The 14,247-nt window shown below is 37.6% G+C and overlaps 1 protein-coding gene across 1 annotated transcript in view; it reads left to right on the top strand.

The window, feature by feature from the left end:
- The window catches only part of LOC136041891 (uncharacterized), a 3,006-nt gene extending 2,643 nt beyond the window's left edge, over positions 1-363 (top strand). The window contains exon 3 of the mRNA XM_065726684.1: positions 5-363. Coding sequence (XP_065582756.1) covers positions 5-363 — 359 coding nt within the window. The remainder of the gene's footprint in view (positions 1-4) is intronic.
- The last annotated feature ends 13,884 nt before the right edge of the window (positions 364-14,247 follow it).

Below are 14,247 nucleotides of genomic sequence, written 5' to 3' on the forward strand. Positions count from 1 at the left end.
GTAGCTTATAATGCACCATTTGTTCAAGTCAAGGAAACAAAGCCAGTAGAATTCAAATATGCAGCACCTGGTGTTCCAGTTACTCCAGTTGTCTCGCCTGTTCACCATGTTGTTTTTGATGCTCCGAAAGTTGAAGTCAAGGAAATTAAACCAATTGAGCTGAAGTATACTCCATTTGTACCTGAAGCTCCAAAAGTTGAAATTAAGGAGGTGAAGCCAGTTGAAGTTGAATACAAAGTCCCTGAAGTCCAGTACAAGTCTTACGTTTATACACACGCACTGCCATATTCTTATCAATTAGTTCATGCAGAAAAGGAAGCAAAGCCAGAAGAGGAGGAGATGCCATCAGAAGAATCGCACTAGCTGTCTGTTTTTATCCATTAAATTATGTGTGAATGAGTGAATACTTTTTTTTACGAACTCGAATGATTTTACTAATAAAAATCTACCAAATTATTCAGCATTTAATCCACATGATTTAAATTACTTTGTAAGCTGATTGTAGAAAAAATAGATTACTCTACAATCAGCTATTTTGTCAAAAATGAGAAAACATCCAAGCACATAGGACTAATTTTCATTTTGGTCTCTATTTTTCTACCTATATATAATATTCAAAATATCATCAAAAATTCCATCTCATTTTTTTCATTATGTTTCCACACGTGAGTCACTAGATACCCTATCAGCATCATGAAATTACAGTCAAATATTAAACTTCTTTCCTCGTTCAATAGCCGGTGCAGGTTTATAATTCCAACAAAGGAAAAATAAGTTTAGTGCTTCATGATTACAAGGCCTTAGTCATACCACAAACTACCAAACAGTGAATCAGAGTTGTCTCCCCCCTTCATTTTTAAATAAAAGTACAAAGAAGTATTTTTGATCTTGTTTACAGCATGACCAACATTGTTACATGATGGAACACTTATTTTCAATACTCATGGTTTTCTGTGGTTTCTTTGGATCTTTGACTTCAGTTCAAAACATGATGCTTTCATTAGCACTATTACTTTTGTTATACTTACCCTTTGGAACAAAATTTTGCTTTGAAAAAAAGCCATCTTCAAAGTTTTACAGTCACAGCTTGGAAGAAAAAATAATAAAATACTTTTTGAGGTAGAAAATAAAGGTTAAACTTCTTCTTTGCTCTCTTCTTCGTTGATAAATTGGTTTCCTTGTTCTTGTCGTCATGCAAATTATAATCAAATAGAAGACAGCCACATGGGGTATGCACTGCGAGGAGATAAGATAACGATGGCCAGAAAAGAAAATGTAGAACATCGATTTTTGGGAAACGGCCTTAAACACCCAAATAAACGATACTTTCTTGTCAAGTAAAAAAAAAAATTCAAAGAAAAGTAAAGACCATACTAAAACTTAAGACGAGCAAAAGTAAAGTTCTATAATAATTCGAACTTAGAACAAACACAAGTTAATATCAGCAAATAAATCGAACCCAAAACAAACAAAAATTAAAATGAACCTTCATATCTAAAATAAAGATAACAGATGCTGAAACAGATTAAAATTTAAATCCTAAAACGAGTAGAAGTTAAATTGAATTACAAAGTCAAGCTTAAAACGAACAGAAATTTACTGCAAAAGGGAGTAGGGTTGTTTCTCCCTAAGCTTTGAGAAGGTTTTTGCGTCATTTGTGTGTTATAGAAAACCTTCATGTTTCAAGCAGTGAGTTACTTATTTGTCATTAACAAACAGCAGCACATTAAATAATCTGTCTAGAATTGGATATCATAAGTTTCAAACCAGTAAGCTTTTTCAGTGAATTTTAATCCCTGCGAACTAGTTAGATTTCGCAATACCTGGCAAAGGATTAAAGTTCGTGACCTTGAGTAATATTATTCCGCAGCATTTAAGTAAGCGAGAGATAATCGTATGGTCATAATTATCAAATCATATAGACTCATTAATTATTTTTGGAAATTTTTACTTATAAGCGAGCAGAAGAGGGGAGGTTTTCTGTAGCAAGTGTCGTTGTACCTGCCGAGAGTGTGCCTCCCTTAAATTGCGGGGAATAGATAGCAGGAGCCTACGCTTCCCTCGCTTATTGGTATTTTGAGCTTCTGAAATTTAGCCAACTACCATTCAGCTTTAGTGCGGTTAAGACGTGTTTTGCACATGGTTATGTTTTTGACTCGGAATTGGATTAATAGACTATTTTCATGAAAATGGACTCTGATTCGGATACGGACTGCTTTGTTTATACCCCGGTTCTGAACTTTCTGCAGTTTAATAATGAAAAAGGTGTCGAAGCTACAGTGATTTTAAAATTTGCAGTAGACTTCTTCGAGTCAAGTGATATTTCCAAATCGAAGAAAATCCTGTGGGATTCGCTGCCGAAATTGACCGAGCCCTATCCAAGGCGCACGGGTTCAAACGCAGCTTTGAATCACTTGAAAGACATGTTAGAGCTTCTTCAAAATCAGAGTGCTTCTGAGGACATGCCTGTCTTTGTTATCCGTTCCCCAGCCGAAGTTCCCTGTATTCCAGCAGTTGCTTATTTCAGGATAGCTTCTAAGCTTAATGGAATTCAACAGACTCTTTCGCAAGTTAATGAGAAAATGTCAGCTTATGATCTGAATTTCCCCAGCCTTCCGAGCATTGCTACTGGTAGTGACATAAGCAAAGCCACTGTTATTATCACGAATGTACCGCGTGATATCGATAATGCATCTAAACGGAAGGAAAGAATTGACTGTATTTCTGGTCACGAGTGCATTGATACTGTGCGAGCCTCTGGTGATAAATTGATTGTGAAGATCGATAGCATGGCCGCTGCTGACTTTTGCAAATCTGCGCGCTCGGTTTTTCGTGATTGTGAAGCAAAAAAGGTGGAGAAAAGTTTTTTGGTATCATGAAAGGCGTTGCGCAAGATTTTGATCTTGCGCCTCTTAAGGCTTGCAGGGGTGTTCGAGACGCTATGAGAATTGGGAGCTCAAATTGTGTGAAAATTACGTTCGAAGACGAAATTTCTCTTTCCTCGGCCCTTAAATCTGGACTGAAGATAGGCTATGAACTATTCCGAGTGTATGAATATCGGCGAATTCCTAGGTGCTGCAGGAAATGTCAGTCACCTGACCACCTTGCTGCAAAATGTCCCGATAAAAACTACAAATGCTCACGGTGCTCTGGTCCCCACATGAACTCCAGCGACTCACCTGGCAGTAACACCCCAAAGTGTGCAAATTGTAGTGGAGATCATGTTGCTTACAGTTTTCGTTGCTCCAAACTAAAGGCTCTTGCTAATTTCAAAGTTCCACGACCTTCTCGCTTGCAATCATGAATGAGTATAAAGTCTCAGTTTGCTCTTTCAACATCAATGGGATCAAGGATAAAGTGTTAAGCCTTGATGAGAAACTAGCTAATCATGATGTTGTTCTTTTACAAGAACACCTGCTCCCAAGTTGCAGTGTAAAATTTCTAAGGCGAAGTTCTCAACATGCTGTTTTCATCACGAATGCCTGACGTACCCGAGGCAGGCCTTCTGGCGGTCTTGCCTGTATAATTAAGCGATCTCTGCCTAGCTATTTGTCTCCTAGCTGCGACCAATCCTCTGAACAGTATCTTGCAATTAAGCCTTGATGAGAAACTAGCTAATCATGATGTTGTTCTTTTACAAGAACACCTGCTCCCAAGTTGCAGTGTAAAATTTCTAAGGCGAAGTTCTCAACATGCTGTTTTCATCACGAATGCCTGACGTACCCGAGGCAGGCCTTCTGGCGGTCTTGCCTGTATAATTAAGCGATCTCTGCCTAGCTATTTGTCTCCTAGCTGCGACCAATCCTCTGAACAGTATCTTGCAATCCGGCTTGCAGACGTGATCATAATCAACGCCTATTTGCCCCATGATAGAAGATCTGTTTCTTCCTTCTCCAGCTATGCGAATGCCTGCAATAAATTAAAGACTCTCATATCTGGTATTGAGCGTCTGGGATACAAGTGAGTGCTTATAGGCGACTTAAAATGCGACATCACCGTTTCCTCGACACGAAAGGAAGCGCTTTTTCAGTGTCTACCCTCAGTATTTAAGGTCCTAACGAAAGACCTCAGTTTTACATATATCCACTGTAGTGGTTCTGTCTCAAATTTAGACCACTGTATCTGCCATCATTCATTACAAACTTCAGCAGTACATTTTGATGAAGATGAGAGAGATTATGATCATTTACCTCTGTATTTTGATATTATGGTGACTTCTGACATATACTCGAACCAACTCTCAATGTCGCATAAGTGGTTTGAAAAACGTGATTGGTCTAGTGCAAACATGCCTCTTACCTTGCTACACTTGGAGCTCTACTGTCCACCGTACGTGTCCCTTTCCATCTTCTTTGCACAAATGCGTACCCTATTATTGACAATGCTCGTGCTGATTTGAATCGCTATTATCGTGACATTATCTTATGTATAAAGCAAGCTGAAGATGTGACCATCCCGCTGATCCGTGTCAGGCGGAATACCCAAAAACCAATTTGGAAGTGTGATCCTTTGCTGAAAAAAATCAAGAATAAGACCATATTCTGGTTAAGAATCTGGTCTGCCTGTGGTCGACCTTCTCGGGGTGCTGTGTTTGATCTAAAACAAAAGACGAAACTCGAATATAAACGCCATCTTCGTGCCGTTCGTTACTCCTGTGAAACATTTCCGAAAAGTAATAGTGAGTGGCGAAAAGTGATAAATTCTGCCAAGTTTCCGGATGCAAGTTCTAGTGATATTATATCTCGTCCATCTTGGATTGAACATTATTCAAAAATATTTTCGAATGTTAATTATGCAGTGCATAAGCGTTTCTCATGTTTACTTGAAAAAAATTTGCCGTCACGTTTATGTCAGAGACATGTGATTCCAGTTGAAAAGTGGGCTATTGTTAAAGGTATTAAGGGTTTAAAATCAAAATCTTTGGATGTTGATGGGATTAGTGTTTTGAATCTTATTCCGAATTCTTGTGAACTAGTATCTCATCTCCAACTGTTTTTTCAAATGTGTTTGAATAGTTCGTGTGTGCCCGACTCGTTCTTATGCGGTAGCGTTACGTCACTTCTAAAAAAAGGAAAAGATCTGGTTTCTTGTAGTTCTTATAGGCCCATAACGGTAGCTTGTACTCTTAGAAAGCCTTTTGAACACCTCCTACTACCTTATATCACTAAGCTTGCTCTAAATGATGATAATCAATTTGGTTTTATATCTGGGCTAGGCTGTCAGCATGCTCACCGTGCTTTGACTTCTTTATTAAAAGATGCCCATCGCACTCGTCGCGTCCTTCATTTCGCAACCCTAGACTTGTCTAAAGCATTTGACAGTATTTGTCATACTCAAGCATGGACAGCATTGTGCCAGAGAGGAGTAAATCCGTCGGTAATTAACGTGCTTCGTTTTTGGTACTTGCATTCTTACCTTCGCCTTAAGTCATTAGATAATTCTTATTTTGGTCATATCCCTGTTCGTTGCGGTGTAAGACAAGGGGGAGTTCTTTCGCCGTATATTTTTAATGCTTGTATTGAAAATGTATTATCAAAAATATCGACTACGTGCCTACTAGGACCATCTGATATCTCATATCTGGCTTATGCGGATGACCTTCTTCTAATTAGTCAAACTGAGTCTGGTCTTGCCCGTTCAGTGAAGTCAGTTACTTCTGCTTTCCGTGATATCGGCCTGTACCTAAATATTGACAAGTGCGAGTTTCTTGTTTTCAACGGTAATAATTGTTCAGAATCACTATACTGCGATGGTTTTAGTATTCCTCGTGTTAAATCGTTTCGTTGGCTTGGTATAACAGTTTGCGATTCTATGAATGCTCTCCTGTCTCGCGCTGTCAAAGATATTAGTGATAAGCTGATGCTCGGTTACTCTAAGATTGTAGCAAATCGTGGACACTATAGGAGAAGAGCGCTAACTTGGCTTTACTCAAAATTTTGTGATCATTCTGTGCTCTTCTGTTCTTGTATTAGGCCACTTCTGTTGACTGGTGATCTAAAACGTATTCGCATAAATTAATACCGGTACTGCAAATTTCTTTTCTATCTACCTCGTTCTTACCGGAATGCAAAACTGGTTAAAAAGTATTGTGCGACAGATATCACTGGTGCTTTTGAAAAATTATCTGTGAAGCTAGCTATTGAAGCGCTTTATAGGCTAGGATGTTTTCATCGCCTTATCCGTCTTTTTTCTGTATGTGATTAATTTTTTTTCTTTTGTACTACTTTTGCTATTTTTCTTTTGTATTTTTACTCCATTTAACCTCTGTTTTGTGAAGTGGGTGATAAATAAATTATTATTATTATTTATTATTAATATCACTATATCACAATTGACTATAAAAAACTATAGATAATTTCCCTATGGAAGGTCAAAAATGGAAGTGGTGCTACTTTTCCTTCCCTCTCAAACATCTGAACGACTTGAAGGTAATTTGTGTTTGAAACCGATTTGTATTTTTTTAAGTGTGCTTTTATTTTTCAAAACATAGACTAAAAAATCACCAAAAATCTATATAACTAGAAAAAATTAATAAAATAAACTGACTGTTTAATATATATTTATATTAATTCCTGGAAATCTCATAAGTTTTGGATTTCTCTACGGTATAATATACAATAAAATATTTCAAATAAATTTGTATTGCAGCGACGTCTCCTAGACACCCTCGAATAAAACTGTATTTTAATCCACCTTTTTTGTCGAAAGATTTTGTTTTTAAGCTACATTTTGTTGTAATTGTTTGATTGTTTTATTAAATGCATATAAAAGTCATTTATTAAACAGGATTATTTTTTTTAAAGGAAGTTGTGAATAATTTCAACCAGATTTTTTTTTTTGTCTTAATTGAGGTACTCTTTGTCCTGAAATTTTATATTAGGTGTCTAAATGGTCTGAAACTTTGTAGTAGATTAGTAAAAAAAATTTAGCACGTTTTCTTCGAAAATTTATTGTTTTCACTAAGGTCCCGTTGGTCCAATCTATCCACCCTGAGAGTCTTTTCATTTGTGAAAGTTGGTACATGGCTTTGGCAAAATATATTCCTCTAGACTACAGATTTAGAGTCGTAATTAAGAAAAATAAATATATTTGTCATGTGATTGGCGTCATATTCATATGCATTTAAAGAGCAAAAAGATATATTATAGTATTGCATTAACGCCAAGTATTGTATAAAAGGTGTTCGATACAGACAATATTTTTCATCATCATAAAATGTTCCTAAAGGGCAACCTGAAAAAAAATACCAAGTTAATGGCCTTTAATTTCCTTTCAGGTCAGTACACATAAAATTGTGGAAAATAAGATGGAAATGTCATGAGGGGGATCTAGGCGTTCCCCGTGGACGCATGGACGGATGATAGATGGAATTGTCTATTAACAAATGAACTGACATCATTTTTATACAATCCTAATAAGGGCTTATGTCATTTTTGCCTCTCACTCAATCGGACTATTTGTTTTGGCTTTTTCTACAGTAAGACTTGGTCAAGGCCTTCGGCCTCAACCGATTCCGTTGTTTTTGACTAAAATCAAGTAGTTGTGGGCATCAAGCCCTGGCTAATTATGGAAAAAGCCAAGACAGATAGTCCGATTGAGTGAGAGGCAAATCTGGCGTAAGCCCTTATTAGGACTGCATAAAAGTGACTTCAGTTGTATAAAAATTTTCTAACAGAAAATTCCTCCTCCCCGGATAATTTCCACTCACACATTAGATAGGAAATTCGAAGTTCTACTCGCCTGTTTAATGTGGAGGCAACACTACAGCGTTGCCTCCACTAAAGAGCCGTAAGACTTCAATGTATTATTATTTATTAATTATTTTTTTTTTCGCAGAAGCGCTTCATATGGAAGAGCTGGTCGTGTAAACTACAGAAAGGACTCATTTCATTGCAAATTAGTAGAGATAGTGCCCTTTTTAAGATTCGAAAATGATTGGAGGCAGCCAGATTTTGTTGGAGATAGCCCAAAGTTTGAACAACTATGCCTCCGGGGTGGACACCAACTAGTCCCTGGGACAAAGACTGTAAGTTTTGCAAGCTGCTTATTGTTAAGATATAAGTTTCTTATGGAAAGTTTGGTCATACAAAATTTTCAGGGGTCTCGTTGAATTGAAAAGCAAAAGTTTCATTCCCCTTTCAAAAACTCAAATGTGATCAGAGGACAACAACCTTCCCCCTATGCTCTTCTTCCCCCTAATGCATTCGATCTAAGTCTTAAGACAGAAATTTTATTCAAGATATTCGAAAGGACAAGTAACTATGCCTCCGGGGTTGACACCCCCTCCCGTTTGCCCTCGATATTAGGGCTTTAAGTTTTGTAAGCTCCTCCTTGTTAGCCTATAAGGTTTTTAATTGGAAAAAGAGGGCATGTTTGATTCTGGATATCCAAAACAGCTTAGGTTTTTAAGGTAAAACTTTATAGCGATGTTGAGAAAGATGGCAAACAAAATCAAAACACGTTTTGTCCTTTCCGGTTGCGAAAAGGAAATAGCAGTAATATCTAAGAACGGTTAGTGGTATTAGGTTGAAACTTTCAATGTATGTTGAGGGGATGTTGAAGAGATTTTTGAGGGCAATCAGCCCCTCTAATCCTTGTCTTTTTTAATTATCCCCTATTCTTAACAATGGTCATAATTTTGTAACTATAATTTTGTCCAAATTAGTCAAGAGCCTAATAGTTAAGAATTCTGGGACACCATTCTTCTCAGGACCTCGAAGGAGACGATTGTGAATTAGGCATTGTTTACATGTAGGGTTTATCATTAGGAAAAGATTATCTAAAAAATGGAATTTTAATACCAATAGTTACATCAAAAGAATCACATTTTAATGCTGATTTTCAATATATAAGTTTCATCAAGATCAGTTATATCCATCAAAAGTTACGAGCCTGAGAAAATTTGCCTCATTTCAGAAAATAGGGGGAAACACCCCCTAAAAGCTATACAATCTTAACGAAAATCACACCATCAGATTCAGCGTATCAGAAAACCTTATTGTAGAAGTTTCAAGCTCTTATCTACAAAAATGTGGAATTTCGTATTTTTTGCCAGAAGACAGATCACGGATGCGTGTTTATTTGTTTGTTTTTTTGTTGTTTTTTTTTCCCAGGGGTGATCGTATCGACTGAGTAGTCCTACAATGTCGCGAGAGTGCTCATTTTAACGGAAATGAAAAGATATAGTGCCATTTTTAAGTAACCAAAAAATTGGAGTGCACCTAGGCCACCTCCCACGCTCATTTTTTCCCAAAAGTCACCAGATCAAAATTCTGAGATAGGCATTTTATTCACCATTGTCGAGAAACCTAATAACTATGTCTTTAGGGACGACTTACTCCCCCGCAGTCCCCGTGGGAGGGGCTGCAAGTTACAAACTTTGACCTGTGTTTACATATAGTAATGGTTACTGGGAAGTGTACAGACATTTTCAGGGGGGATTTTTTTGTTTAGAGGGGATATTTGAGGGAGGTTTACGTGGGAGGATGTTTCCATGGAGAAACTTGTCATGGGGGAAGATAATTTCAATGAAGGGGGCGCAGGGTTTTCTAGTATTATTTGAAAAAAAAACAATGAACAAATAAATATGAAAAGTTTTTTCTACTGAAAGTAAGGAGCAGCATTAAAAATTATGAACACCCTCATACACGCAATAAAAAAAATACGAATATAGAAGTTCGTTACGTAAATTAATTCGTAAGTTACGTATATTTTTTACCAATGAAAACATTTGTAAAAAATTAAAAGTTCTAGTTGCTTTTTTAAGTAATCAAAAAATTGGAGGGCAACTAGGCCTCCTCCCTCTCTTCTTTTTTCTCAAAATCTTCTGATTAATTGCAATTAATTAATATGCAAATTTCGTTTTAATTATTTATGTGCGGAGAGCCAAGATCAAAACATGCATTAATTTTAAAACGTCCAAAAATTAAATAAAAAAAAGTTTTTTAAATGAAAGTAAGGAGCAAAACTAAAACTTAAAACGAACAGAAACTACTCCGTATATGAAAGGGGCTTTTCCTCCTCAACGCCCCGCTCTTTACGCTAAAGTTCCTTACTGTTTTAAAAATAGAGTTAAGAGAAAGAGTCAAACTTTAGCGTAAAGAGCGGGGTGTTGAGGAGGAAAGCCCCTTTCATATATGAAGTAATTTCTGTTCGTTTTAAGCTTTAATGTTGCTCCTTACTTTCATTTAAAAAAACTTGTTTTTTTTTAATTTAATCTTTAGGAAAAGATGAAATGTTTGATTCTGAATGTGTTTGAAAAGGTTACGTATATGAAGGCGAAATATCGAGGAATGCTGAGGGGCATATTCAACTAAATAATAAAGATACCATGTGCATCTATTTTGTCGAAAAGGCGTATTTGCAGCATCTCTTGAATGGTTGAGGGTTTTACTTTGAGGGCTTGTTGAAGGGGATGCTGAGAAATGGTTGGGGAGGGGGTAACTAGTCCCCTGTGCCAATTTTAACTGCAATCTCCCAAAATATATCTGATCAACATTTTGGAATAGTAATCTTGCTCAAAATAGCCGAAAATCTAAATAACTATGCTTCTGGGAATAACAAAACCCCAACAGTCAAGGGAGTAGCTCCAGCGTTTTTATTGGGGGGCAAAAAGGTTCTATATTCGGATAGTCAAGAGACATGGGCTATATAATAGTTTTTTCTCCAATTTATTGGGGGAGGGGGCGACTGCCCTCAAAACCCCTGGGAAGGATCGTAAACTCTCCAATATGCGCATTCTTAAAATGCAGAATTTATCATTGTGAAACAGAAGCTGAAATAACTTGGTCACTATTAGGACACTTGGACACTACTAATCTCCCCAAGCATCAAAAGTAAATGCATGGACCAAAAATATACGTGGAAACAAAGAACAATTTAACTGTGCCTCCATGGATGCCATGCCCTCACAGTCCCCTGGGAAGGATTGTAAACTCTCCAATTTGCCCAACCCTAAAATGCATGATTTATCGTTGGAAAACATAACCTGAATCAACTTGGATACTATTAGGAAACTTGGACATTACTACTCCCCCCAAAAACCAATAGTAAAGGCATAGACTAAACATATACCTGGAAACCAAGAATAATTAGATAGAAAGTCCCAAGAGCTCATTCAATTTTCATCTAAAGGCTCAAAGAGGCTTAGAAAATTAGGCCATTGAAATATACATCTTTAGGTATATTATCCCCCCCTCCTACACAAAGACCTGCTTCCCCTCCTTAATAGTACATCACTGTATTATGAAGCAAATCACTTCAGTTAAATAACGCACTAAAATGAACGCCAGATACACTTTTTTGCAATAAGAAGGGAGGTGTGACCCAGCACCCTTGTGGGTATTATCCGCGTTTTTCCATGGAAAAATCCTGCCAGACAATTTGACCCCCGCTGGAATTTCCCGGACTATTCCTTCGTAACATTCTTTCTATATCTAAAATGGGCATCCAAACAGAAAGAAAGACAAATGAAAAGAATTCTAAAGATGAATTCAGAACAATTCTTCCCAGAAAATTTTCTCCCCACTGAAAATTTCCCCTGGAAATCCCTCCCCCGCAGACAACTCCCCCTGAAAGATATCTGCATGTCTCCCAATAAAAAATACTATCTGTAAATAATGGACTCATTGCAAAACTTACAGACCTTTCAAAGGGGGGCCCTGGGGGTTACGTCATCCCCGGGGACATATTTATTGGACTTTTCAATTATGATAAACCAAATGGCTATCTCAAAATTTCATTCGTACATCTTTGGGGGGAAAGAGGCATGGAAGGTGGGTTATTTGGCCTCCATTCTCTTAGGTCACTTAAAAGGGCACTTGAACTTTTAATTTTGTTCGAATGAGCCCTCTCCCAGTCTTTTAGGACCGTTGGTTCGATCATCTCTGGGGGAATAAAAACAATAAAAGAACAACAAACAAAACGCATCCATGATCGTTAAATAACAGCGAAGACCAGACTGCCTTTCCATCATAAAAACATCAAACATGGGACTATTTTAATTTTAGTTTTAAAGATTCCATTTTGTTGTATGTGCTGTTTCGTTTATATACGTAAATTGCTGAGACAGATTGGATATAGAACCGAAAATTCTTAGGGTTTATGTAAATTTCACTGTCTCAGGTCAATTCCATATTCTTTTACTTGTGTCGTTTTATCCATGATCATTCTTTGACAAAAAATACACTATTCCAAATATTTCTTAATGAGATCTTGAATATTCTACAGTAGGGTTCCCCAACCCTCCCTAATGGTCATAGAAACTTCAGAGGATGCTCATTCGATCTGAGATTGAGAGTTCTAGTCGTTTTTCTTATAGTCAAATGTGAGTAGAAATCAACCAGCCCCTGTCCTTGAACTGTTTTTGATATCTGGTCTTTTTGATGCCCCTTGGGACATCTGATAGAGATTTTGAGCTACCTATTTTGTACTTTCTTTATGACTGCTAAATTTTGCCTGTGGGAGAATCTTCAATGGGGTGAATTACTCTGAGGGAATTTTCAGCGGGGGATTGTCCGTTGATGAAATTTCCAGATGGGAATATCCAAGGGACGTTTTACGCGGGGAATAATTTTCACTGCTTATAAAATTTTTTTAAATACCCATTTCTAGGTATTTCTTAGTTCAGACAACTGGGACCAACTGAGTACCTACATGTTTGTCGGGGTCGGTGTTTCTCTGCTCGAAATCCCCCCAAAGAAAGTACCCCAGATAATTCCCCTCCACCCATGGAAAATTTTCCTGGACGCAAAATTGAGCAGCCGCAGAGAAAGTACAAAATAGGTACCTCAAAATGTCAATCATATGTCCTAATGGTTAATAAAAGGACCAGATATCAAAAATAGTTTTAGGACAGGGGTTGGTTGGTCACCGGCCCCTTTCGACTCAAATAGGACTAGAACTTTCAATTTCTGACCGAAGGAGCACCCCCCAAACTTTAACGACCATGAAGCGGAAGTTGGGGATGATAAAGGGGCTGTCCCCTCCTTTACTAAATAAATTATGCCTATTTTAGGGTCTAATGTTACTCTTTATTTTCATAATAACAACTTAGACAAGATATATTCTCAGAAATCAAGAGGGATTCTATATCAATTTCTACCTTCACGCCCATCCCTTCCTGAGAGCTAGTTTTGTATTTATGTGAAGGTTCAGTGAGAGCTGGGATATTTTGGTGTTAAAGTGCCCTCTTTAAGTCATTCCCCCCCCCCTAATTACAAAACAATCAGAAAACTCTACTGTATAGGTTTCAAGCTCTTAGATCTAAGTATGTCTAACTGTGTATTTTTTGCCAAAGAAAGATTATGGATGTTTGTTGCTTGTTATCCCCCCCCCCAGGGATGATTGTGTCGAACCAAGGGTCTTAGAAGATCGGTAAAGGGCTCATTCCAAAAAAAGTTTCAGTGTCTCTTTAAGTAACCATACCGAATGGAGGTCAGCTAGCCCCTATCCCATACCCCTTTTTCCCCGAAGACATCCAAATGAAATTTTGAGACAGTCATTTAATTTGTCATAATTGAAAGGTCCAATACATGTGCCTCAAGGGATGACATGCCCCCACCCCCAGAGCCCCTTAGGAAAGGACTGTAAGTTTTGAAATTTGTCCATTGTTTACAGACAGTATTGGAAATTGGAAAAAATTTGTTATTGGAGTTAGTCATTTGATTCATCATAGTTGAAAAGTCCAGAAACTATACCTCTGGGAGTGACGTGACCCCCACAGCCCTCGGAGAAAGGTATGTAAGCTATGCAATGTGCCTGTTATTTACATATAGTATTTGTTACTGGAAATTATTTTGACTTCTTTTTTTCGGGAGGGGGGTGCTTTGTACGGGAGAGGAAGAGTTTAAACAGGTAAAAATTTTCCAGGGGAAATTTTCGAAGGACATTTTCACATGGAATGAAGGAAGGGGATTTCCTGGTATGACTTGAGAAACGGTCAGAAATTAAGAAAAAAACAGAAAGTCTTTTTGACTGAAAGTAAGGAGCAACATCAAAGCTTAAAATGAAAAAAAATTCCGTTTATGAAGAGGCCGTACCTTCCTTATCCCTCCCCTCTTAAATTAGAGCTGCCTCTCACTCAATTGGACTATCTGTATCTCACCTGCCGGGGTGTCATAAGCGGTAGAGCAGTAATTTACACTGCGATCTGCTGAGACTAAGCCTACGACCGGAGATTTGTCCTGCCAGCGGGCAAGTCTCCCAAATTCAATTGAATTAATTCAGTGTTGGTCGCAAGGAGTGTGT

This window comes from Artemia franciscana, unplaced genomic scaffold (assembly GCF_032884065.1).
Source record: "Artemia franciscana unplaced genomic scaffold, ASM3288406v1 PGA_scaffold_49, whole genome shotgun sequence".
Classification (NCBI taxonomy): domain Eukaryota; kingdom Metazoa; phylum Arthropoda; class Branchiopoda; order Anostraca; family Artemiidae; genus Artemia; species Artemia franciscana.